Source organism: Gallinula chloropus (assembly GCF_964237585.1).
Source record: "Gallinula chloropus genome assembly, chromosome: 30".
In the NCBI taxonomy this organism is placed as follows: domain Eukaryota; kingdom Metazoa; phylum Chordata; class Aves; order Gruiformes; family Rallidae; genus Gallinula; species Gallinula chloropus.
Window position 1 is genome coordinate 2038089 of NC_140115.1, and position 26741 is coordinate 2064829.

A 26741-nucleotide genomic window follows, 5' to 3' on the forward strand; every position below is an offset into this window, starting at 1 on the left:
CCTGGGCAGGAGGGACCTCCAGACATGTGGTCTAGGGCTCAGTGCTCTCCTGAATGTTCCCGTGTTTGTGTTTCAGGGGCTGCAGAGGTGAGGCTGGAAAATGGTGGTGGACGCTGTGCTGGAAGAGTGGAGGTGAAACAACAGGGACAGTGGGGGACCGTGTGTGATTACTTATGGGACAAGACCGATGCTGCAGTGGTTTGCAAGCAGCTGCGCTGTGGGAATGCTGTTGCAGCTCATTGGCTTGCACACTTTGGGCAAGGATCTGGCCCCGTTTGGATGGCTGGTGTTGAGTGTCGTGGCACCGAGTCTGCCCTGTCTGACTGCACAAAGAGAGGCTCAGGTCAAGGGCGCTGTAGTCACAGATGGGATGCTGGAGTGACATGTTCAGGTAAGGATGCAGCCCATTCCCCACTTTTGCGGCCAGGATGGGGGAAGGGACCTGGCTGTGCCCTCAGGGAAACAAGGGGGTACTGGAGAAGGGCTGGGTGTGGCTGGTCACACTGCCGAGATGGGATTGTCGGCAGTGTGACTGGCCACAGTCCTCATCCCCAGTGTCCTCATCCCCAAGGAAAGCCCAGCAGGAACCTGAAACAGGCTGACCCCTGATGTGGCTCAGCCCACCCTCTGTGGGTGCCTAAAGCAGGGAGATGGGTGCTGTGCACACCTGCGGTACGCTCTTGCCCTGGATGAGGACCCCTCCCTGGGTGGGTGCTGGAGCTGGAGGCTGGTGCAGACAGTGGTTGTGGGTACACCCACACTGCAGAACCCTCTGGGACTGAGGGGGGCATTTCTGGTGGCTCCAAGGGGTTCCTGGGCCTGGCCCTGAGCTTGTAGGTGCAGAGCAGGCTGCCACTGACAACAGCACCTGGGACCATCTCCTTGGGCCCATCCAGGGCCTGGGGCCCGTGCCCAGCAGCCCAGGGTCTCCAGAAGAGCAGCAGTTTATCTGAGCGGTGCCTGTGCCTGTGGCTGTGGGAGAACAGCCAGCCCCCGGTGCTGTGCTGATTTCTGGAGAGCAGGGAGGGACTCTGGTGGGTTTGTGCCATCAGCACCCACTGGGAGCTGCCTGTAGCCACCTGAGAGATGAGGTGAGACATGCTCAGCACATTGCCAGAGGGCTCTGGGAACTCACAGGGGTCTTTGCTTGCTCCAGGGTTTGTGCGGCTGGTTGGAGGGGGCAGCCCCTGCTCAGGACAAGTGGAGATCCGTGATGAGAACCAGTGGAAAACTGTCTGTGACTTGGACTTTGGTCCCAAAGCCGCTGACGTGGTCTGTGAAGAGCTGCAGTGTGGGGTAGCCCTGTCCATCCCTGGGGCAGCTCATTTTGGAGAAGGTGTTGGTTCCATCTGGGACAGGGAGCTGCAGTGCTTGGGGAATGAATCCTCTCTCGCCTTCTGCCCCACAGGGTCCCCCAGACATCCACCCTGCACCCACGCCAATGATGCCAGTGTCACATGCACAAGTAAGGGGTCTGGGCACATTGCTGGGTATGAAAGCAGGAGGGACGATGTCTTTTTCTGCAGCCCTAAGAGAATGCAGAAGGAGGAGAAAGGAAGGCTGTCCATCTGGCCAGTCCTCCAACTGCCATAGGTGAAGAGAACCAATGACCTTTTTCTCGTCTTTGTCCCCAGAGTACACAGGGTTCAGGCTGGTGAATGGCAGCACAGCTTGTGATGGGCGGGTGGAGGTCCAGGTGCTGGGGACCTGGGGCACCCTCTGTGACTCCCACTGGGACCTCTTGGACGCCCACGTTCTCTGTCGCCACCTCGGCTGCGGGTTTGCTGAGGCCCTTCCTGGAGGAGGGCGTTTTGGGAGAGGGACCGGCCCCACCTGGAGAGAGTCATTCCACTGTGATGGGACAGAAGCCCAGCTGGGACAGTGCCCAGTGACTGCCCTGGGAGCCTCCCCATGCTCCCACGACAGGGACGCTGCTGTCATTTGCTCAGGTGAGTGCTGGGAAAACAGCGTCTTACCCCCATTTTCCCCTGGGGTGTGACATGGCCACCCAAAGCAAGGGATCCCATGGCAGCCACAGGGTGAACTTCTCCCTGGAGAAAACCTCCCTTCCCCTGGAGTGATCTGGAGAGCTTGATCTGCTCCGACTGAACGCTCTGATGTGGGAGAGCTGACACTGAACAGGGTCAGACATCTCTGCCTTCCTGGGACAGGGATCAGGCCCTGGAGCCACCAGAAGTCTTGGAGTCAAACCAGTTCCCAGTCCCTGATCCCCAGAGATGCAGAGATGTGTGGGGTGTCCCATGTATCAGCAGTGCCAGGGCAGAGGATGAGCACGGCTTCTCCTGGTGCTGCCCATCTCCAGGCCATCCAACCATCTGCTACTCCCTCCTGCAGGAGCTGCCCCATCTGCCTCAGCAGGGACATGTTGGGTGTCTGTGCCCCACCAAGAGCAAAGAGAGTGTCTTGCCCAACAGGGCTCAGTCCCTGGGAAACCAACCATGAGAAAAACTGCTCCTGAAGCTCAATGCAGAGTGCTTGGGCAGGCAATGGATCTCAAGGGGGCCATCAGGCTTCCAGAGCCTGGAGAGGCACTGCAGGTCTCTGGGCTCTCTGGTGCTGCTGAGGCTGGGCCATGGCTGCTCTCCCCAGGCTCAGACAGCTCCGGGGCCCTGCGGCTGGTGGGTGGAGGCAGCCGGTGTGACGGGCGAGTGGAGATCTTCCAGCGCGGGACCTGGGGCCGAGTCCTGGATGACCAGTGGGACGTGCAGGAGGCCAGCGTGGTGTGCCGGCAGCTGCGGTGTGGAGAGGCAGAGAGAGCCTACAACCCCCCAAAGCCTGAGAGAGGGACGGGTCCTGTGGGGCTGCGAGGGGTGCGGTGCGCAGGGCATGAGCCCAGCCTGACCCTCTGCAACACCTCCCTGCCCGAGAGCGCGCTGGCAGCTGGGATTGCCGAGGACGTGGGGGTCGTTTGCCAGGGTGAGTGGCACTGCAGGGCCCCCCGGGCTCTGGGCTGGGTGGGCACCATCCCCTGACAGCAGCTGGGCTTCTTCCTGCTGCAGGGAGCCGTCGGGTGCGGCTGGTGAACGGGCCCGGGCGCTGTGCAGGCAGAGTGGAGATCTACTACCGGGGCAGCTGGGGGAGCGTCTGCGATGACGGCTGGGACCTGCCCGACGCCGCCGTCGTCTGCCAGCAGCTGGGCTGCGGAGGGGCGGTGGAGGCCGTTGGCTCTGCTGGCTTCGGGGAAGGCGCCGGGCAGGTCTGGCTGGGCAGCGTGAGCTGCTCGGGGGCCGAAGCTGCTCTCTGGGACTGCCCAGCACGGCCCTGGGGGCAGCCCGACTGCGGGCACAAAGAGGACGCCGGAGTCGTCTGCTCAGGTCTGTGCTGGGAGCTGTGCTGGGAGCCCAGGGACAGGGGAGCTTGGGACAAGGGGAGAGCCGGCAATGGCTGAGGCTGTCCCTGGCTGCTGCTGAGCCCCTGCCCAAGCCCATGCTGGGGACACCCACACACAGGTCCTCTCTGTCCCACATGGCATCTCTGGGGAGACAATGGAGGGAAGGGTTGTCTGTCTGTCAGGGGCTGCCAGGGGGACTGTCTGGCCATGTCTTTTCATGTTGAGGACCTGAGGACTAGATGGACACCCCTGATCCCACATCCCTGCACCATCCTTTTCCTTTTGGCCTCTCTCCTCACAGAGTTTGTGGCCCTGAGGCTGGAGAACAACGGCAGCTGCTCCGGGCGCCTGCAGGTTTTCTATAACGGGACCTGGGGGAGCATTTGCTCCAACTCAATGACTCCCCAAACGGTGTCTCTGGCGTGCAAGGAGCTGGGCTGCGGGGATGCAGTATCCTTGGATCCATTCCTGACTTATGGAATGATGAGTGGCCCTGCCTGGTTGGATCGTGTGGAGTGTGGGAAGAGTCACAGCTCCTTCTGGCAGTGTCCCTCCACTCCCTGGCACCCACAGTCCTGCACTGACCTGCGCGATGAGACCCACATCACCTGCCAGGGTAACTCTGAGCTACCCGGGCACCAGCATCCCCAGCTCCTGCTCCATTCTGGGCACCGTCAGACACAGACAGAGCCCACGGGGGCTTTTCTTTTCCATGCCAGACCCTTCTGCTGCTGGTGGTGGCACAAAGGAGCCTTCAGCTCTCAGACCCCCACATTTAGCAGCAGCGGGCAGCCAGGCTGCCAGCAGTGCCTGGGGGAGGCAGAGGAGTCTGCAGAAGGGGTCTCAGAAGAGACCCATCAGGTCTCTTTCTCCAAAGAGACACTCTCCAAAGAGTGTCCCCTATCCTGCCCTCTGTGAACCAGGCTCCCTTTGGGGCTGGGCAGTCAAGGTCCCCCACATTGTCGGGTGTGTCCCTTGAGTGACTTAGGGATGCACAGGCAGAACTCAGCCCCTCTCTCTGCCACATGACCCCCTTGTTGCAGCCCCTCACCACAACATTTCCTTCTACAGGTAGACAGCCAGGAAAGGCCCCAGCCCTGGAATCCACGTGCCCAAACTCCACGAGCTGCACAGGTAGCTGCTCCTCTGCAGGCCTCTCCCCTGGCAGGGCTCTGCCTGCTGCCCTGGAGCCCTGAGGGGTCTCTGCCTTCTCCAGACAGGGAGAAGATCCGTGTGGTGGGAGGCGAGAGCGGGTGCTCGGGCAGAGTGGAGGTCTGGCACCGCGGCTCCTGGGGGACGGTGTGCGACGACTCCTGGGACATGCTGGACGCGGCAGTGGCGTGCCGGCAGCTGGGCTGTGGCCCCGCAGTGTCTGCCCTGGGCGAGGCGGCGTTTGGGAAGGGGACGGGCCCCATCTGGCTGGAGCAGGTGGAGTGCCGGGGCACAGAGCCATCTCTGCAGCACTGCTGGGCCCGGCCCGGGGACAGCGGCGCCTGCCGGCATAAGGAGGACGCTGCCGTGAACTGCTCTGGTGAGCATCTCCCGGGGGCTGCACTGTCCTGCCCGTGGCCCCGAGCAGGGCCCTGGGCTTCTGCCTGGCCACCTCTGAAGGAGCAGCCCCACAGGAGGGCCAGTGTGGGTGGGATGTGCCAGGGATGTCTGCACACATGCACACACCCCCGGAGTGTCAGAGAGGAGGCTCCCCAGGACCTGCACACCCAGCCTCTCAGCACAGCTCTCCTTCTTCTCCTCTGCAGCTGTTTTTCAGGGTTCTATACTGGTTTGAGGGGTGCTATACTGGTTTTGGGGTGTTCGTACTGATCTGGGGGGTACATACTGGTTTTCAGGGGGGTCTATACTGGTTTGAGGGGATTCTGTACTGGTTTTATTGGGGGTTCATACAGGTTTGAGGGCGTTGTGTACTGATTTGGTGTTCTATACTGATTTGCGAGATTCTATACTGATTTTGGCAGTCCATACTGGTTTAGGGAATTCATACTGGTTTGTGAGGTTTTATACTACTCTTGGGAGTTCTATACTGGTTTCTGGGGTTTCATACTTGTCTTGGGGGTTTTACTGGTTTTAGGGCGTCTATACTGGGTTTGGGTAGTTCTGTACTGGTTTGGAGGGTTCATACTAGTTTTGGGGTTATATCATGTTTTTTTGGGGGTTCATACTGGTTTGGGGGTGGGTGCATACTGGTTGGGAGAGCCCCATGGCAGTCCCACCAGTATTGCCAGCAACCACCCCACCAGTGTCCCCAGTAACCAGCCCCTCAGTACCAATTACCCAGCGCTGCAGTATCCCAGTTAATCCACAGCTCTCCTTCTCTTCCTCTGCAGCTGCACCCAGGACCACAGCACCAACCCCCCGAGCAGGTAACCTGTCCTGTGTGTCAGCGCTGGCTCTTCCCAGGGCCGGGCTGTGACCCACAGCCAGGGGGAAGGGGCTCCTTGCAGAGGTGGGAAACTCCCAAAAGGTGTCACTGGGTCAGCAGTGGGGGTGGGGTGGGGTTAGGGAGGGCTGTCAGTCCCCAGAATGGTGGAACCTTCCCCATCACTCACCTCTGGGGTCCCTTACCCCGGTATCACGGGGTCAGGACTGTGGTGTCACAGCCCCCCACCTCTCCCAGCCCTGGGGCTGCTATTTCTGGCTTCCTGCCTGTGCAGATGCCACCCGCGGCCGTGTGACAAGCAGCAGGAGAGAGTCCTTGCTTGTCATCATCTGTATCATCCTGGGAGCCCTTCTCTGCTTGCTCCTGGCCCTCCTGGCTGGGCAAGCGTGGAGCGCCAGGGCTGGGCGCAAAGGTGGGTTTGTTCTCCATGCTCCCAGGTGAAGATGGGTGTTGGCAAGGCCAGGGGTGCTGTGGGGTGTCAGTGAGTGGTACAGGCAGAGCTGGGGGACAGGAGTGTGTGCTGCCCACAGTCCTATGTATCACCCCATTGACTGCCTGACCATGGGCAACCAGCAGTAAGGGGGAGAGAGAGTCCAGACGTGGGGGGAGTCAGGGATGGGGCCAGGAGAGAAATGGCACAGCTGGGCTGGGGAGATGGGATAAAGGGGGATAGATGAGGATGTGCCACGGGTAGTGCTCTGGGTATATGGGGAGGGGGCTCTGGGGGTGCGAGATGCTGGGAGAATCATTGGGCAGCACCTCCCATCCTTTCAGCATCAGGACCCCTGGCTGTTCCTCCACCCAACCCTTACCTCCCCCCAGCAGGGCAGGGGCTGTGTAATGGATCCACTGGGCAGAGAGTGGACAGCTCCAGGGGAGAGGAAAGGCAGGAGCTGCTCCAAGCTCAGCACCAGGAACAGGATCCAGGTTCCAGAGGGGCACAAGGGCTGTCTCTGAGGGATGATGAGGGTGTCACTGCCCATGACCATCTCCATGGGGACATTGCCCTTCCTGAGGAAGTGGCAACAGTGACTGAACAGCACAGTGGGGCTGTGCTGTGGGGACAGCCCTGGGCTGAGCTGGGGGAACAGGGCAGGGGGAGCGGATCAGGATCCATCCCTTCACTGCCCATCCCTGAGCCACATCCCTGAGCCAGACCTGCCTCTTGTCTGCAGCCTCTGAGCGAGCCTGGAAGCCCTTCCCTGAGGCCCTGTATGAAGAGATCGGGTACAGCCCAGCATTGGAGAAGCAGGCAAGGTTCAGCATATCAGGTGGGTGTGGGTCCCTCATGGGGGCCATATCTCTAAGGCTCTTTCCCCTGGCCCCCACCTAAGACTGACCCCCTGCAGCCCCCTGGCCCAAGGTCCCTGCAGCACTGGGGCTGTGGGTTCTGTGGGGAGAGCAGACAGGTTTTGGGGCTGCAGAAAAGCTTCATCCTCACCAGCTCATCCTGTCCCAGCCAGTGGACAGCCCCTCTCTGTGTGTCCCCACATCCCATTGTCAGCTGAGGGGTGAGGGAAGGGGCTGTCCTGGGGCAGCTCTGGGAGCCCCTGTGAGTTGGGGTTTTTCCCAGGAGAGCAAGGAAACTCCTGACCCGCCATCCAATGCAGCCCTGGCTCGGTGGGTCCCCTGTCCCCAGCAGCACTGAGCACAAGCTGGGTCAGCAGAACTCACCCCATAAAACTTCCATCACTTTCCCCAGGCTCCTACTCAGAGGGGTCCCTGAACAAGATGCAGACCCACTATGAGGACATTGAGGAGGAGGATGGTCCAGGATCAGCACCAGGTAATGGGGAGCAGGAAGGGGTGGGTCTCTCCTCCCTGCACACTGGTGATGGACACCAGTGTCACCGTGAGCAGCAGGGGAGGAAATGGGCAGGGGAATCCTCTGGTGCTGCCAAATCCAGTCTCTGAGGCCCATGTTCCTGCCCTTCCTCCCTTCCTCTGCTCTGCAGGATGTGTCTTCTCACTGTCAGCATCTCCCTTCTCCTTTCAGACATGCCTGTCCTGCGCAGAGATGACCCAGCAGATGGCTTTGACGATGCCAGGGAGGTTTCTGAGCCTGGGGAGGATCCAGTGTCTGGGCAAGGAGACTGGGAAATGCCCAGGGCACCAGAGGATGGAGCTGGTCCCAGGGATGCACCTGGAGGTGAGAGGGACAGGCAGTGCTGTGGGTTCCTGTGGTGCCAGATGAATTGCTGCCATATTGAGAGCCCACAGTCTGGCAATAGACCAACCTGCCCTGGGTGTTTTCCTTGGGGGGGGACCCTTGGTGGAAGAGGGAGGTGAATATTTCTGCACTGGTGAGGAGAAGGGAGGAAGGTGATGTACAGGTCAGGATGGGCACCTCGTGGGACAATCACTCAGTGGGCTGCCTTGCTGCTTGCAGGGACACACCTGCACCCCCAGAGACGTGCTGAGGCCCCTGGAGCTGAGGCAGATGCCTGGTCCCCTCCCCAGGACAGCACAGGCTATGACGATGCTGAAGAGGTGTCTCTGGCACATCCCCCTGAGGACACCAAGGCTGTGACACCAGAGCTCAGTGCACAGCAGCCCCTGAGCCCTGGGCCAGCACAGCCCGGCCCGGCCATGCAGCTGGGTGCAGCCAGGAGGCAGGAGAGGTCTGTGCAGCTGGGAGAGCCCTGAGCACCAGGGACCCATCTCCCTTCTCCCAGGGGCAGCAGAAACAGCCCGTGGTTTGCTCTCTGTTTATTCTCCTGTGGTTACTCTCTGCCTCCCCACTTGTTCCTATTAAAAGCCTTTGGGGTAGGAAGGGGTATTTTTCTCCTTCTCAACTCTGTGGGAGGGAACTCCTCCTCCCCCTCCTTCCTCACTGACCCTGGTGTGTCTGGGATCTTTCCTCATGTTCCCCCCTCCTCCCTTACCCCTGTCCCAGTCTGGCATTTGTGCCCTTTCTAAACCCACCCTCACAGAGCAGCACCCCCTCTGCTGATGTGCTCAGCTGATGGCAGCAGTAGGGCTGCTGCAGGGCTGCCTGGACATGGGGGAACCAGAATGGGGAACCCAATTTCCCTTCTCACTGGGGCTCCTGCTGCCTCTCTGCTGCCAAAGCCACTGATGTGGAGTCCCACACAGAGCAAAATCTCTCCCACTGTCAAGAAACCCAAATGATCCTCTGGAGGGGGAGGGAAAGAGAGAATGCCCTGACACTGAGGGAGTAAAGGGTTGGGGTGACCAGTTGAGGGTTGGGGTGATCGTTGAGTGTTGGGGTGAAAGGGGTTGATGTTGGAGGGAAACAGTCAAAGCCGGAGGCCAATGGCCAAGGGCTGGGTCAACTGGGTCAACTCTTGATCCAACCATCAAAGATCCCAGGGCATAGGGATTCCCTGGGAAGGGGCTGGAGATGGTTGGGACGCCCGATACGCATCATCAGTCAATGACAATGACACGGCCACCGACTACTGTGCCAGAGATGGTGGTGGTGGTGCTGACGGTGGTCACCACCCCATTGACATGTCCCCACCTCCTGGCATCTCCCTGGCATCCTGGCACAAAGATCCAGGTCTTGTTCAAGCAGAAACTCCAAAACCATTGGAATGTCACCCAAATTCTTCCCAGAATCCCGGCCACGACTCATCCAGCTTCACCTTTAGTCACTCCAGAATGTTGTCTATGCCCAAGGAGCCAGGAATTCCCCCAAATCCTCATATCTCCCCAAAATCCTCATGTTTCCTCCAAAATCCTCTATTTTCCCCCCAAATTCCCTAATTCCCACATTTTCCCCAAAATTCCCTCAAGGGAAGAGACTATTACCAGACTATTACCAAGGATGGGTGCCACGACGAGAGGGAAGATGCTGCCAATCAGTGTGATTGATAAAGCAACTTCAACTTCATGGCAAGCACACACTTCCTTTGATACTGTTCCTACCACGTGTTGTACTTGTCGTATTCTAATTGGCTCTTAGCTAAAGGTTACATTTACATACCCCACCCATCTGTCAGCCTGGGAATCATGTCTCTTTCTCAGTCCCAGGAGCACTGAATCCTTATCACACCTCCTGCTCCCACATCTTGTGTCCTTGCTGCATGATGCACAAGAACACCCTGACCGATTGTTGACCCTTCTGTGCTCACCAACACGGCGTGGGGCCTGGTCTGACTGAGCTACACAGGCGACTGCTTGGGCAGCTGCTCCACAGGCTCATGGCCTGGCTTCTCAAGCCATTCTGCAACACCCAGGAGGCCAGGAAGGACAACGGCATCTTGGCTTGTATCAAAAACAGTGTGGCCAGGAGGTCTGGGGAGGGGATTGTGCCCCTGTACTGGGCATTGGTGAGGCTGCACCTTGAGTGCTGAGTCCAGTTCTGGGCTCCTCAGCATCAGAAGGACATTGAGGTCCTGGAGCGAGTCCAGAGAAGGGTAATGAGGCTGGGGAAGGGGCTGGAGGGCAAATCCTCTGAGGAGCAGCTGAGGGAGCTGGGGGTGTTCAGCCAGGAGAAGAGGAGGCTGAGGGGAGACCTTCTCACTGCCCTGCCAGGAGGGTGCAGAGAGGTGGGCGATGGTCTCATCAGCCAGGGGACAGGAGGAAATGGGCTCAAGCTGCACAAGGGCAGGGTCAGATCAGATGTGAGGAAGAATTTTTTACTGAAAGAGTTGTCAGGGCCTGGAACAGGCTGCCCAGGGAAGGGGTTGAGTCAACTTCCATGGATGTGTTCAAAAAAAGGGGTAGATGAGATACTCAGGGATCTGGTTTAGCTCAGGATGGGAACAGTTGGACTTGATGATCTTAAAGGTCTTTTCCAACCTTGTGATTCTCTGATTCTTTTTAATGTTTTCATAAATGTCCAGACAACTGGACTGGAGGGTGTCTTAAGTACATGTGCATGTGACACCAAATTGGGAGGAGCTGTTGACTCTGTTGAGGGTGGAGAAGCCTTGCAGAGACCTGGACAGGTCAGAGAGCTGGGCAGTCACCAACACCATGGAGTTTAACAAGGGCAAGCACCAGATCCTGCACCTGGGAAGGGGCAGCACTGGCTGCACATACAGACTGGGGGGTCAGATGCTGGAGGGATTTGGGGGTCTTGGTAGACAGCAAGTTGAACACAAGCCAGCAGTGTGCCCAGACAGCCAGGAGAGCCAAGCATATCCTGGGGTGCATCAAGCATGGCATTGCCAGCCGGTCCAGGGAGGGGACTGTCCCGCTCTACACTGTGCTGGTGCAGCCTCACCTCAAGTGCTGGGTGCAGTTTTGGGCTCCACAGTACAAGTGGGACATTAAAATATTGGAAAGTGTCCAGAGGAGACAATGAGGATGATGAAGAGTCCGGAGGGGAAGTCTCATGGGGAGAGGCTGAAGTCCCTTGGTTTGTCCAGCCTGGAGAAAAGGAGGCTGAGGGGAGAACTCATTGCAGTCTGAGGCATCCTGAGGAGGGGGAGAGAAGGGGGAGGTGCTGATCTCTCTTTGGTGGCCAGTGATAGAACCCGAGGCAACAGCATGAAGCTGTGACAGGGGAGGTTTAGGCTAGATATGAGGGAGAGGTTCTTTACTGAGAGGGTGGTCTGGCACTGGAACAGGCAGCCAAGGGAAGGGGTCACAGCCCTGAGCTTGACCAAGTTCAAGAAGCATCTGGATGATGCGCTTAGTCCCGTGCTCTGACTTGGCTGGCCCTGTGTGGAGCCAGGAGTTGGACTTGATGATCCTTATGGATCCCAAGGAGATTCTATGACCATGTCTGAAATCACCATTTAGCAGTGGATCTGCACAGCAGCACTTGTGGTTGGTCTCTAGATTCCCCTTCCCCTTGGTCCATTCAGACACATCTCAACCATCCAGCTGCTGCTCTGAGATTCAGGGAGTTAAACCCTTGCCTTTCTGGCAGTTGTCTGACTCATTCTGTCTTTAGCCAGCTCTTGAGTTGTGGTGATTTCACAGTCTCCTTCCTCACTAGAACATCTCTCACAGGGTTAAGCTTTGTGGCAGGTGAACCTCACTAGTGTCAGATTGCACTTGGCATAGAGTGAGGAGTGTTGAATTTAATGGTGAATCTTGTCAGGTCTCTTCTGCTGGTGGGAAAATAACTCCCTGTGTGCTGCCTGTGTGCAGCCAGTTCTCTAAGGAAAGCAGGGGAGCTGGTACAGAGGGGCTGTAATGCCCCACGGTGGAGTGCAGAGAGAGACCTGATGTAAGGACAAGAGATGCAAGTCCCACTTGGCTGGTGAGAGTCATGGTGGGCTTGTGGAGATGTGCAGCAAGGTTGTCCCCACTGCCTCAAGGGACCCTTTTTCAGACCAGTCCAGACCACCTTAGGAGGCACCCTGGATCAATCTCAGTCAGAGGTTGTCACCTCTCCTCTACAGTGAAAATAATAACCTACATCCTGAAAAAGAAATCAATTTTACTCTGAGCTCCCTTTGAAACAGCTTCAATGATCTGTACATCTCTTGAAGACTTGAAGATAATTACATGAACAGACATAGCTTGTTAGGGTTTGCTTTTTATTTTTAATGAGCCCTGGGGTGCATTTGTTGCTGAGTCCTTGATGCTCAGGTACTGAGAGGAAATTACACAACAAACTCCATGTCAAAAGCAGAAGCCAAAGTACCTGAAGTATTAATGAGTCCCACTGAGAGCCATTGCTGGCTGAGCCTCCCCAGGGACTCGTTAGCACAGGTAATTGGAGGCCATGTTGGCTGGTAGGCAAAGGCAATGTACAAGTAGCTGAGATGCTGAGAAAGCCCTGGGTTGGTTTGATGAAGCAGAAATGCCAAGCCCTGACCCCCATCCCATGGAGGACAGGTCCTGTCCCTCAGGCATTGCTCAGGCTCTTCCTGGGGCAGTATGGGGTGTGTAATGCTGAGGGAAGAACAACAGGATGTAGAGTTTCTCCTCATTGGTGGTCCAAAGCCCAGCTAGAAATTCATCTGTCCTCCATTTAAATAAAAGAAAGAGCAGGGAGACCCTCCATCCCCAATCAGATTCAGGAGGAAACATTGTTGAGAGGAGGACAAGGCTGAGGTGCTTAATGAAATCTTTGCCACTGTCTTTAGTAATAGGAGCAGTTGTAGAGAGAGAATCCAATTCCCTGAGCTGGGAGACAGGGACAGGGAGCAGAATGAGCCCACCTCAATCCAGGAGGAGAAGGTCCTGCTGCACCACAGAGATGTGCAGAGATCTGTGGGGCTGAATGGGATGCAGCCAAGGGTGCTGAGAGAGCTGGCAAGGGGGGTTCACCAAGCCACTTTCCATCAGTCCTGGCTGACTGGATCAGTCAGTGTAACCCCCTATATAAGAAGGAACAGGAGGATGATCAGGGAAATTACAGGCCTGATGGTTTGACTTCAGTCCCAGAGAAGCTGATGTAGCAGATCATCCTGAGCAGCATTAACCAGTTCATGAAAAACCCCCCAGGTGGTCAGGCCCAGTCAGCTTGGGTTCATAAGGGCAGCTCCTGTTTGACCAATTGGATCTCCCTGTATGACAGGGTGACCTGCTTCTTGGACAAGGGAAGGGCTCTGCATGTTGTCTACCTTGACTTTAGCAAGGTCTTGGACACAGTTTTCAAGAACTTTCTCTTAGAGAAGCTCGCAGCTTGTGGCTTGGATACTGTGGTGGTTCAGCCCCAAACAATGGCTGAGCAACACATGCTGCTTGCTCACTCCAGGAGGAGAAACAGAATGAGCCTGTGTGGGTTGGGATAAGGACAGTTTACTGATAAAAGCACCATAAAAAGGGGAACAATAGCAACCCCTATTGCACTCACACCAGTGATAGCACAGAGAGTACCTTACAACCCCAACAATAACAGAGTGCTGCAGCATGCCATGACCACCCCTCCCCAACCAGCCCCTTGGATGGGGAAGTGATGTCAGGTGGTATGGAAAACAGCCCAGGTAAACTCAGCTCAGCTGTGCTGGCTTCTTGGGGAGGAGAACTATGGCCTGTCCAGTACCAGGAAATTATCCACCCCTGTTTCAACACCAGGTGTGTTACATTTTCAGAGTATTTGGGAGGTTCATAACATCATTTTTTATTTAGACCATCTGCCATGGACCACCATTCAGGCATCAGTATAGAGCTACATATGTGGCCTTTTTTCTCCTTTGACAATGTCTAAAGCCAGCTGGATGGCTTTCACCTCTGCAAACTGGCTGGATTTGCCTTCTCCATAGGCAGCTTCTGCAACTGGTTGTGTAGGACTCCATACAGCAGCCTTCCAGCTCTGATGTTTACCAGCAATACCACAGGACCCATCAGTGAACAGGGCATATTTTCTCTCATTTTCTGGCAGATCACTGTACAGTGAGGCCTCTTCAGCACGTGTCACCTGTTCCTCTGGTGATTTTCCACAGTCTTTGCCTTCTGGCCAGTCTGTGATCAATTCCAGGGTTCCTGGGTGATTGAGGTTTCCTATTCCAGCCCACTGTGTGATAAGTGTGACCCACTTGCTCCACGTAGCATGAGTGGCATGTTGTGTAGAAGGGGCCTTCCCTTTGAACATCCAGCCCAGCACTGGCAGTTGGGATGCCAGGAGGAGCTGGGCTTCAGTCCCAATCACTTCTTAAGTGGCTCAAACCCCTTCATGTGCTGCCAGTATTTCCTTTTCTGTTAGAGTGTCTGGATCCTCTGTAGCCCCAACTCCAAAACCCCAGAGACTGACCTTGAGCCTCCCCTGGTGCTTTCTGCCAGAGTCTCCAGGTAGGGTCATTCTCCCAGGCTGACCTGTAGAACACATTTTTTACATCTGGCCCAGTCTGGACAGGCCCAAGGGCCACTGCATGGACTATCTCCTGTTTGATCTCTTCAAAGGCTTCTCACTGCTCATTAGAAATCGTTCTCTTACCAGGTTACACAGCAGAGAGGGCTGACAGTGAGACTGTGGTTTGGGATATGCAATCTCCAGAACCCCACAGTGCCTAGGAAAGCTTGTGTCTCCTTTGTGTTGGTTGATGGAGACATAGCTGCTATTGTATTGATAACATCCACTGGGATCTGATGACACCCATCCTGCTATTTTATTCCTAAAAAGTGGATTCCTTAAGCAGGTCCTTTGCCCTTACTCTGTCTGATGGCAAAACCAGCTTTAGCAGAATTCAGATCATTTTCTTCCCTTTCTCAAAGAATTCCTCTGCTGTGTTGTCCCATGCCATGACATCATCAATATACTGTAGGTGCTCTGGGGCTTCATCCAGCTCTAATGCAGACTGGATCAGTCCATGGCAGATGATGGGGCTGCGTTTCCAGCCCTGGGGCAGTCGATCCCAGGTGTACTGGATTCTCTTCCAACTGAAAGCAAACTGTGGCCTGGATTCTGCTGCCAAAGGAGCAGAGAAAACCACATTTGCAATGTCGATTGTGGCGTAGTACTTGGCTGCTTTTGACTCCAGTTCATACTGGTGTTCCAGCAGGTCTGGCACTGCGGCACTCAGAGGCAGCGTGACCTCATTCAGGGCACGATAGTCCAGCCTCAGCCTCCACTCTGCATTGGACTTCCCCACTGGCCAGATTGCACTGTTGAAGGGTGAGCGGGTTCTACCAATCACTCCCTGACTCTCCAGTTGATGATCAGTTTCTGAATGGGAATCAGGGAGTCTCTGTTGGGTGTGGTATTGTTGCCTGTCCACCATCATGGTAGCAACTGGTACTCGCTGTTCTTCAACCTTTAGCAGCCCCACAACAGCAGGGTCTTCTGACAGCCCAGGCAGAAGAGACACTTGTTCAATGTCTTCTGTCTCTGAGGCAGCTATTGCAAAAGCCCACTGGTACCCTTTTGGGTCTTTGAAGTGCCCTCTCTGCAGGAAGTCTATGCCCAGTATGCACAGAGCAGCAAATCATCAGCATCACACTAAATCATCTCTCACATGGCTAATCCCCTCAGATAATGGATATCTCTCTCCATGGGCATCCACTGGTCTGGCCAATACACAGCATCTTCAATGAACTGGTACCATGCCCTTACACTTGATCGAAGTCACTTTCAGAGGCTGAGAGCTTGAGACTTCCTTCCAATTGCCTTGTTACTGCCTCCTTCTCTGGACAGGGATCCCAGCTGCTTGGCTTCCGTGCCTTCTCCCTGCTGCCTGCCCCATTGTCCCAGCATCGCAGTCGCCAGGTGATGATGTGCTCCCCTGGAAGGCGGCTGAAGTCTTTTCTCATGTCTCTCAGCTCAAGGACAAGGATCAGGTTATAACCTCTGGTATTGCCTCTTCGGGTCCTTGGAATGGTCCCAGTTCATCAGCATCTCTCACGATGAGGACTGATTTCTCCATGTATTTCTTCTTCTGGATAGAGGTGACTGACAGGCGTACTGGTTGGCTGTCTGGATCAGCTCTGGGGTTGGCCTCTGAGGTTTGAGTACTCATGGTGCTTGTTGGGGAGACTGGAGGAGCTGCACTCTCTGAGGCACGGGTAGCTCCAGTGCCTGTTGTAAGGGTTCTTTCTGGCTCAGCTGTGGTGGTGGTTTCTGAGGCCTGGGCAGCCACAGTGCCTCTGGATCTTTTTTTCTTGTCTAGGTATTTTTTCATGCCCTCCCACACCCCATGCCACCCCTGACCCTTCAGCCCAGGGAAGACCCCTTGGCAATATTCTTGGAGCAGTTGTTGGTAACACATAGGTCCAGACAGACATTCAGGAGAGAGAGCAAGACACATATGCTGGTCTGAACATCCCAGGGATAGTCAACGTTCTCAACAGATGCTGCAAAAATCCTAGAGGGAAAAGGGGAGGAGAAAGCACCCCTCACCTCATCCTCTACTGTTATCACAACCCTTCAGGCCCCACCTTGGGCTCCAAAAAGGTCTGTGGTGGTTCAGCTCCAACCAGTGGCTGAGCAGCACATGCCGCTCACTCACTCCCACAGGAGAAACAGACAGAGCCTCCATGGGCTGGCCTAAGGACAGTTTACTGGCCAAATCACCATGAAAGGAGAACAGCCCACAGTGAATTTCACTTATACCTAGTTATGACCCAGTAACTGAACAACATAATGACCAACCAGATGACTCAGCTGCACTTTGAATGCCCTGGAGGCACCAGGAGTGCCCCTCCCCAACAAGCCCCTTTTGTGGGGGAGTGATGTCAAGTGGTGTGGAAAACAGCCTGGGCTAACTCAGCTCACCTGTGCTGCCTGCCTGGGGAGGTTAATTCTGCCCTGGCAAGATCCAGGACAGATGGGATGGGATTGGGATGGGGATGGGGTTGGGATGATGTAGCCAAGGCACCCATCGGTCAGGTGGCGTGTCAGTTTGCCAGGGTTGTTTGCCTGTGCAGCTGTAAAGTCACAGGCTGTAGGAGGTGATAACTGCCCTATGACCTGCTCAAATCCTTCCACAAACTCTGCCAGCCAGGGACTGGCTGCTGAGGGAGGGGGAAATGTTGGAGAGACTATAACAATGATCATTAAACTGTTGCCCAGAGGAGCAGTCAGGAAGATGCCCAGGAAGAGGCAGAAGTGCAGGAGCTGCAGCTCCCATGGGTTCTGTAAAGGCCAGGAGGAGGAACTGGCTGATGGAGCTGCTGTTGGACATGTGGTGCCTCTGGGTATGGATGGTCCTAACTGTGACCATCTGGTGTCTTTTCATTTGGCCAAAGGAATTCCCCACCAGGCTCAAAAATGCTCCTCATCCCAGGCAGCATTGCTCTATTGGACCTTGAACCCACTCATGTCTCTTGGACCACCTCTGGCCCTTCAGCTGACAACAGGGGTTTGTGTCTGAGCAACTCTCTCCTGGCCTCCACCCTCATTAATTCCCAGCAGCTCCCAGGCAGCCATGCTCCTTAACCTCTGCAGGGGGTCAGAGACCCCTGCCTGTCCCTGCCTGGGGGTCCTGTATCATGCAGAGACAAGGAAAGGTGATTGTCCTGCCCAGCTCTGGTTTGATCTGGAGAAAGGAATCTGCTGGACACAAGGATTTCTCCCCAGCCAAGGGAGGGAAAGTCAGTGAGAACTTCAGGCTCTTTCCATGAAGGTTCCCTGGAGCTCCAGGGAGGAGCCCAGAGGGGATGGAGAGTATGATGTCTTGACCTGCTCCTCTGCTGGGAGCTGAGATGGGCTCCTGGGATGGAAAGTGGGAGCTCAGAAATATTGCAGTGCTGCAGAGAGACAGCTCTGCCCAGGAGCAGCTCCTCTGCCAAGCACACGGGGCTGGGGACACTGCCTGGAGGCACCGAGGGGAGACCTGTGAGGCTGAGAGAGCTGATGGATGCTGAGAGCTCACTGGAGGAGAAATCTCTGCAGCCTCTCCCTGGTATGTCTGTGGGTGCAGGGCAATGCAGGTTCTGTTCCTGGAGGGATCTCCTAAAGCTGGGACATGGGGCAGTGTGTGGGGTCTGTCAGGAGGACAGGTTCTCTATAGGACCAGAAAGTGCTGCCTGGAAGGGATGCCCTTCTGCTGCATCAGAGGGACAGGGCAGGACAGCTGTCTTCTCCTGGGCATGGCTGCAGAGGGGTGCCCAGGGCTGTCCTTGTGAGCAGGGTCCTTGTGCCCTGGGGTCTGTGTGCTGGGGCAGGGGCTCTGCTGCTGCCAGGGTCAGCACTCAGCCTGCCTGCTGGGCTTTCCACAGTGATAGAGACAGCAGCTGTGGGATAAAGGAGTGACCCAGGGACGGGCAGCACAGTTTCCCTTTTCTGTAAGAAAATGCTGCCTGGGTCAGCTTTACTTCCAGCTCCAGCTGATTCTTGAGACATTCCAAAGGGACTTTGAAAAAAAAATATCAAGGAAGCATTTTCCTGCAAGGCAGTGTCTGCTCTGACTGTTCCTCTCCTGTGGGCTGTGCTGTGGTAGATGAGAACTTATTTCTCCCCAAAGAATATGCAATGAAAACTCAAATCTTATTAAGACTTTGGAGCTTTTCCTGAGCCCTGCACACTGAGGTTCCCGGGGCAGTGCCCTGATGCCAGGAGGGGTCTGCAGAGCAGAGCTGAGTGCAGGGCAGGTTGGATGAGGTCTGTGAGCAGAGAGCAGGAGGTGACATGGGCAAAGAGAAGCGTCTGCAGGGACAGATCCAGGCAACAGAGCCATTGGCAAGGAGGAAGAGTGAGCTGTTCCCAGCATTGCCCTGGCAGTGGGATTTGGTACCTCCCTGACATCACCCACCGTGCTGATACTTTCCCACAGCAACCCCCTGGTTTCTGCCACCCAGCACAGACTCTGCACCCAGACTTCCACGTTTTCAGTCTGAGAAACCTGCGAGTACCTGTCTGTCTGTCCCTGTCCTTGCAGCCCTGGCTGGACTGTTTCTCACTGTTTCCCTTCCTGTCCTTGCTGCCTTTGTCCCACCATTACCAAAGCTCTGCTCTGCCCTCAGGTGAAACTGGAGTGACAGTGCTGGAAAGCTCATTCCTATCCACAGGGGCTTTAATCTGAGATCACACCATCCTTCTGTTTATTGACTGCTGCCAGGCAGGACTGAGTTCTGGAGAGACCACAGCTGACCCTCCTCCCAGCAGTGGCACGTTCAATCCAGCACAAAGCAGACCTCCCAAAAGGGAACTGACAAAATTCTTCCTGAATACAGAGAGTCAATCTGAGGGCATTCCCTAAGAATTAGAAGACGTTTTCCTAAAAGAAGAGTTCCATCACTTCTCACTGTGTCTTTTCCTCTTTTCACAGGTCTCCATACCTGACATCAGCAGATGTCCAACAGCAGCAGCTCCATCAGCCAGTTCCTCCTCCTGGCCTTTGCACACACACGGGAGCTGCAGCTCCTGCACTTCTGCATCTTCCTGGGCATCTACCTGGCTGCTCTCCTGGGCAATGGCCTCATCATCATCACCATAGCCTGTGACCACCACCTCCACACCCCCATGTACTTCTTCCTCCTCAGCCTCTCTGTTGCTGACCTTGGCTTCATCTCCACCACTGTTCCCAAATCCCTGGCCAATTCCTTGTGGGACACCAGGGCCATTTCCTACACAGGGTGTGTGGCTCAACTCTTTTTCTTCCTATTTTTGATCTTCACAGAGTTCTGTCTTCTCACTGTCATGGCCTATGACCGCTACGTTGCCATCTGCCACCCCCTGCACTACGGGACCCTCCTGGGCAGCAGAGCTTGTGTCCACATGGCAGCAGCTGCCTGGGCCAGTGGGTTTCTCAATGCTGTGCTGCACACGGCCAGTACATTTTCAGTGCCCCTCTGCCATGGCAATGCCCTTGACCAGTTCTTCTGTGAAATCCCCCAGATCCTCAAGCTCTCCTGCTCAGATGCCTACCTCAGGGAAATTGGACTCATTGTGGTCGGTGCCTGTTTAGATTTTGGGTGTTTTGTGTTCATTGTGGTGTCCTATGTGCAGATCTTCAGGGCTGTGCTGAGGATCCCCTCGGAGCAGGGACGGCACAAAGCCTTTTCCACCTGCATTCCTCACCTGGCCGTGGTCTCCCTGTTTCTCAGCACTGCCTTCTTTGCCTACCTGAAGCCCCCCTCCATCTCCTCCCTATTTCTGGACCTGGTATTGTCATTTCTTTACTCGGTTTTTCCACCAGCAGTGAACCCCCTCATCTACAGCATGAGGAACCAGGAGTTGAAGGATGCCATGTGGAAACTGAGCACTGGATGTTTCTAAGCAACAACAAACTGCTCATCTTCTTCTGCTTATCGCTGACCATGAGGGCTGTGCTCTCTTTGCATCATGGCTGTCTGAAAAGTTGCACAAATTTTTCTTTCTTAAAATTTCTCCTGACATTTATTAAATATTTATAAGAACATTTTCATTGCCTGAATCACTTGACAACTTGTCTGAAATGGCAATGCTTTCCCACCATGACAGAACAGGAATTTCCTTGAAGTGTAACAAACATAAAGTCACAGAATCTTTTACAAAGTCCAACCACAGTCTAACCCTGCTTAGTCCACCTCCAGACTATGTCATCAAGCACAACATCTGAACACCTTTGTAATACTTCCAGGGATGGTTACTCCACCATGTCCCTGGGCAGCCTGTTCCAATAGCTGAATACCCTTTCCATAAAGAAATTCTTCCTGATGTCTAACCTAAATCTCCCCTAGTATCATTTCAAGCCATTCCCTGTCATCCTATGGCTTGTTACCTTAGATATGAGGCCAACCTGCACCTCTCTATATCCTTCTTGCAGGTACTTGTAGAGAGTGATAAGGTCTCCCTCAGCATTCTGAAGACTAAAATGCCCCAGTTCCCTCAGTTGATCCTCACAGGTCTTGTGCTGCAAACCTTTCACTGTCTACTCTGCCATTCTCTGGACACAATCCAGCATCTCAACGTCACCACATGTGATGTTCTGTCAGCTGGATTTAACTCCATTCACCAAAGCTGTTTGGGCCCAGCCTTCAGCCAGTTTCTAACCCAGCAAAGAGTATACCCATCTAATCCATGAACAGAGGCTTCAGCAGGGTGCCCTGGGGGAAACTGATGAAGGCTTCACTGAAGTCCAGGTAGATCACATCCACAGCCTTCCCCTCATCCACTAAGCAGGTCACCTTGTCATAGAAGATCAGCAGCTTGAAGCACAATCTGTCTTTCCTAAACCCATGCTGACTGGGCCTGATGGCCTGAGTGTCCTGCATGTGTTGCATGATGGTATGCAATATGATTTGTTCCAGCAGCTTCCCCAGCACCAAGGTCAGGCTGACAGGCTTGTAATTCCCCAGGACCTCCCTCTGTCCCTTCCTGTAGATGGGTGTCACATGTGCCAGCTTCCAGTCAGGTGGAACCACCCTGGTCAGCCAAGAGTACTGGTAATTAAGGGAAAGTGGCTTGGGGAGGAAATCCACCAGCTCCCTCAGTACCTTGGGGTGTTTCCCATCCAGATCCATCAACTCGCATGGATCTAAGTGGCTGAGCAGGTCAGTAACCAGTTGCCCATGGATGATGGGACTTCAGTCCACTTCCCATCCCCATCTTTCCACTCAGGGTCTGGGTATCAGGAGACCAATGGTGTTACTACTAAGGACTTAGGCAAAGTACATCAGCCTTTTCTTCATCCTCCATCACAGTGGTTCCCCCTGATCCAGTGAAGGTGGGAGATTCTCCCTGGTAATCCTTTTGGTATTAAGTCTATAAATTCATTAATAACAAAAGGATTACCAGGGAGAATCTCCCACCATTATTGTAGGTCGCAAACAAAAGTTGCAAGGGCTGAAAAAATTTCCTTTCTAGAAACCTCCCCAGGTAGCCCACTTGTAGCCCCAGTATCTTTGGGGGTCAGGGCTTTCCTAGCCAGGGGAACAGTCCTACGGTTGCCCCACACAATTTTTGTGGCTCTACTAGGTTCCGCCTTTGAAAATTCTAAACATCAATAGCTCCCAAATACATCTGTGAAGGCTGAAAGATGTTCCTGGGCTGAAACCCTACCAGTTAGCCAACAATCAGCTCTTGTAAACTTTGGGCAAAGGGCATTCCTGGCTATGGGAATTGTCCTATAACACCAGACATCATTTTCCAGCTCTACCAGCGTCCACATTCAAAGATGCTAAATGCCCAGCAATAGTTCCACAACAAAAGGTTTGAGGGCTGAAATATCTTGGGAGTCTGAAAACTCCCCAGCATGCCCAAAGGCAGCCCCAGTAACCTTGAGGCTCAGAGCTTTTGTAGCTGAGGGAACGATCTTAATAGTGCCTGATGTCATTTTCAGTCTCTTCCAGCATCAAACTCAGACATCCCATTAGCAGCCCTAGGAATGTTGGAGCTCAGGACTGTCCTTGTCAAAGGGAACAGTCCTTACAAGTGCCTGACATAATCTGCCTGCTCCAGCAGCGTCAAGTTTCAAAAATGCAAAATGTCCAGCAAGAGCACCTAAACCTCCCCAGGTTGTGCACTGGGAGCACTGGTAAAGCTGACCCCCTTCACACGCTGCTTGGCCGTAGCAGGCAGCTGAGGAGAGAGATTTCATGGTTATTAAACTGGATCATGTGTAACTGCTGTTTGTTGTCAGAGAAATCTGTCTGTGCCTGTGAGCACAGATGATGGGAGGAAAAGTGTTGGGAGTCCCAGGAGGCCAGGGAGGGAACTGCTGGGCTTGGGGAAGGGCAAGGTTCTGCATGCAGGGTTGGGTCTAAGGAGACTGCTTTTTCTGCCGGTCCAGATCTCTTTAGGTGACCTCTGGACCAGCCCCCATTGCAGCATGCTGCTGAACTTTCTTCCATGATCTGAGATGTGACAGAAACATTTTTCCTACGGAAAAACCCTCCATTGTGAAACTCCTTTGAAGTTTTCATCACTCAAATAAAACCTCTCCAATTAGTTGTACAAGGCTAATTTTTTGTTAAAGAAAATGACTTGAAGAGCCATGGTTGTAAGGGCTTTCTGGATGTTAATGAGCCCCATGGTGTGTTTTATTCTGAGTCAACAGACCTCAAGGTAGCAAGAGAAGAATGATGAAACCTCTCCAGATGTTTAGTCAGGAATAATGCCCAAAGAACCTTGAAGCACTAACAGGCCCCACCGACAGTCACTACTGACAAAGCCTCCCCAGGGGCTCGTTAGAGCAGACAACTGGAGGCCATGAGGACAAACCCAGGCAAAGCACAGGCAGCTCTGATGCTGAGGACACCCTGGCTTGGTCTGATGAAGCAGAAATGCCAAGCACTGACCCTCAGCCCCTGGGCAGGGAGATCCTGACCCCCACCTGTGCCTCAGGGCTCTTCCTTGGGATGTGGGGAGTGTGACACCAAGGGAAGGACAGGGATGTGACACATGGAGGCCTACTCTGGGGTGAGTGCAAGGGGAAAACAATGCTCTGTGGCCATGAGGACAATGTGTCTCCTCTGAAGCCTCTGTGGCAGGGACATCAGCCACAGCTAAGGGGACAAAGACCTCGTTACTATCAGGCCCTTTCATCCTGGCTGGCACCCTTGTCCCTCTACACCACTGCCCATCCCACACTGCCCCACACCTGTGCCTGTTTCCCTGTAGGCTGCAAGCACCCAGCACCCTTCCCAACCTTGATCTCACCCCATGATGTCCCTGCCTGTTCTGATCTCTCTCCATCCTCACCAGCTGTTCCCACAAGCACAAACCCACCAGCTCATCCACACTTCCTCTGACTGACTTTTCGCATCACAGCACTGTCCTCACAGTGACATTTCTTTATCCTCACGTCCACTCTGACCTTCAAAGCTGCAGTTTCAGTGGATTTGATACCCTATGTGCTTTCCACATACCACAGACAGGGCTTCCCTTAGCCTCCCCTCTCTCCGACCTAAAGAAGCAATGGTCACTCAACCTCTCCAAACAAGACCCCTAATCGTAAGTTGGCATACTTTTACTGCCCTGTCGTGGTTTCACCCGGCTTAGGGCCAAGATCCACGCAGCTGCCTGCTCCTTAAAGGAAAAGAGCAGGTTAAAGGGAAAGGGGGGGGGGGGGGGGGGTGAGAAGTAAGGGAAGGGAAAAGGAATAGAAAGGGGCAAATAACCCCAAGATCAAGAAATTAAGAGGCCCGTGGGTTGGGATAAGGATAGTTTACTAAGATAACAGAAAGATACAATGTAACAATGCTAACAGGACTTCAAAGCAAAAATATATGAAGCTGTTGATACCCAATGCAGTTTCTCACCAAACCACACAACTCAGGCCGTGCCACCCAGAGCCGTCCCAGAACCCGACCGTCCCCCAAGAACCGCGCGTCCCGGAGCCGCCCCAGGCCTTCCTCCCCTCAGCCCCCAATATCCTGGGCAGGATGTAATTGGCATGGAATACTCTCTTTGGTCAGTTTGGCCACCTGTCCTGGCTTTGCCCCTCCTTTCCCATGAATAGAGAAATACGAAGAGACAGTGTCCATGGTCAAATCCACCAGTCAGTCATGGGCCCATCTGTATGTGGCATCTCTTCCTTGATGGCCTGAGATGTCATGGGCCCAGCAAGCTATAATAATTTGCCCTTACGTTGCCAATCGAGGTCTATTTGAGCCACTTCAATCTCAGCAGCCTGATGGACCTGCTGGGTGTTTTGATGTTCTCAGGTTGCTCGGCTCTTGGCTACGTGGGCATCTCCACACCATCCTTTTACAGTCAGGTTCTCTAACTGGGCAGAGATGTCTTGCCACAATGGAGCAGCCCAGATGGGTTTGCCTCTGCGCTGCAAGTTGCTTTGTTTCCATCACTGTAACCACCCCCACAGGGCATTGGCCACCATCCAGGAGTCACTACAGAGGTACAATTTTGGCCACTTTTCTCGTTTGGCCATGTCTAAAGCCAGCTGGATGGCTTTAACCTCTGCAAAGTGGCTGGATTCACCTTCTCCTTTGGCAGCTTTTGCAACTTGTTGTGTGGGGCTCCATAGAGCCGCCTTCCATCTCCAATGTTTGCCAACAAGACGACAGGACCCATCACTGGACAGGGCATATTTTTTCTCATTTTCTGGCAGTTCATTATACAAAGGGGCCTCTTTGGCATGCATCACCTCCTCTGGTGATATCCCAAAATCTTTGCCTTCTGGCCAGTCTGTGCTCACTTCCAGGATCCCTGGATGATTGGAGTTTCTGATTTGAGCCCGCTGCATGATAAATGCGACCCTTTTGCTCCATGTGTGGGACCTTCCCTTTGAACATCCAGCCCAGCACCAGCAGTCGAGGTGCCAGGAGCAGCTGGGCTTCAGTTCCAATCACTTCTGAAGTGGCTTGAACCCCTTCATATGCTGACAGTGTTTCCTTTTCTGTCAGTGTATCATGGGCCTCGGATACTTTGCAGCCCTGAATCCAAACCCCAGCAGTCGGCCTCAAGTCTCCTCTAGTGCTTTCTGACAGAGACTCTAGGTAGGGCCATTCTCCCCAGCTGTGGTGTAGAGCAAGTTTTTGACACCTGGCCCTGTCCAGACAGGCCCAAGGGCTACTGCAGGGACTGTCTCCTGTTTGATCTGTTCCATGGTAGAGAGGGCTGACAATGAGACCGTAGCTGGGGATATGCATTTGCCACAAACCCACAGTGCTTGTGTGTCCTTTGTGTTGGTCAGAGGAGACATTGCCATTTCATTCCTAAAAATTGGATTTATTATTCCTAAAAACTGAGCAGGTCCCTTGACCTTACTTTGTTTGATGGCAAAACGAGCTTTTAGCAGAATCTGGATTATTTTCTTTCCTTTCTCAAAAACTTCATCTGCCCCGTGACCCCATACAATGATGTCATCAATGTACTGTAGGTGCTCTGGGGCGTCACCCTGCTCTAACATCAGTCCACAGCAGATGGTGGGTCTGTGTTTCCAGCCCTGGGGCAGTCGATTCCAGGTGTACTGGATTCCCTTCCAAGAGAAAGCAAACTGTGGCCTGCACTCCACTGCTGAAGGAATCGAGCAAAAAGCATTTGCAATGTCGATCGTGCCGTCCCACTTGGCTGCTTTTGACTCCAGTTCATACTGGAGTTCTAGCATATCTGGCACTGCAGCACTCACAGGTGGCGTGACTCCATTCAGGTCAAGATAGCCCACTGTCAGCCTCCACTCTCCATTGGACTTCTTCACTGGCCACATTGGACTGTTGAAGTGTGAGCAGGTTCTACCAATCACTCCCTGACTCTCCAGTTATGAGTTAGCCCAGCCTAACTCAGCTCACCAGTGCTGGCTGCTTGGGGAGGTTAACTCTGGACTGGCCTTAACAAGGGCACAGGCCCTGAGGCAGCTGGTGTTTGCTCTGTGGGACCTGCAGAGAGCTTCTGGGTGCTCCTTGCAGCAGCCACCCCTGCAGCCCCCGCACTCTCTGCCAGTACCCAGCTACACAAAGCTGCGACAGGCTCTGAGCCCCAAGCCCAGCTTGGAGCCCCGACATTCAGGACTCCAGTCTCACCTCCGAGCCCCAGGAGTGGCCCCATGAGCCGGATTTCAAGCCCCAGACATGCCAGATTTGGGCTCCGCTCCAAACCTGCACACTGAGGGCTGGTCTCTGGCTCCCATGGGGGTGCCCCAACCCTGTGGGCCTGACCCCAGCCCCACTGCACACAGCCGCTGTACCTTTGCAGTGACTGGCTTGCAGTTATCTCACTTGATCTATATTCCTACTCTACGGAAATCGTTGGTTCACTTCACTGACTTCTTGGACTACAAAGAGGGGAGGGTTACTGTTAGCATAGGG

General features: G+C 54.4%; 1 protein-coding gene across 1 annotated transcript; it reads left to right on the forward strand.

Annotated features, from left to right (window-relative positions):
- Positions 1 to 650: 650 nt before the first annotated feature.
- Positions 651 to 25421, forward strand: LOC311202473 (scavenger receptor cysteine-rich type 1 protein M130-like; the record flags this gene model as incomplete). The annotated part of the gene is made up of 12 exons (XM_084277058.1): positions 651 to 672; positions 1157 to 1291; positions 1409 to 1465; positions 1635 to 1953; positions 2621 to 2937; positions 3021 to 3335; positions 4569 to 4883; positions 6022 to 6159; positions 6923 to 7018; positions 7450 to 7533; positions 7744 to 7799; positions 25341 to 25421. 12 exons carry the CDS (start codon positions 651 to 653, stop codon positions 25419 to 25421), a joined length of 1935 nt encoding a protein of 644 aa, XP_084133184.1.
- Positions 25422 to 26741: the final 1320 nt, after the last annotated feature.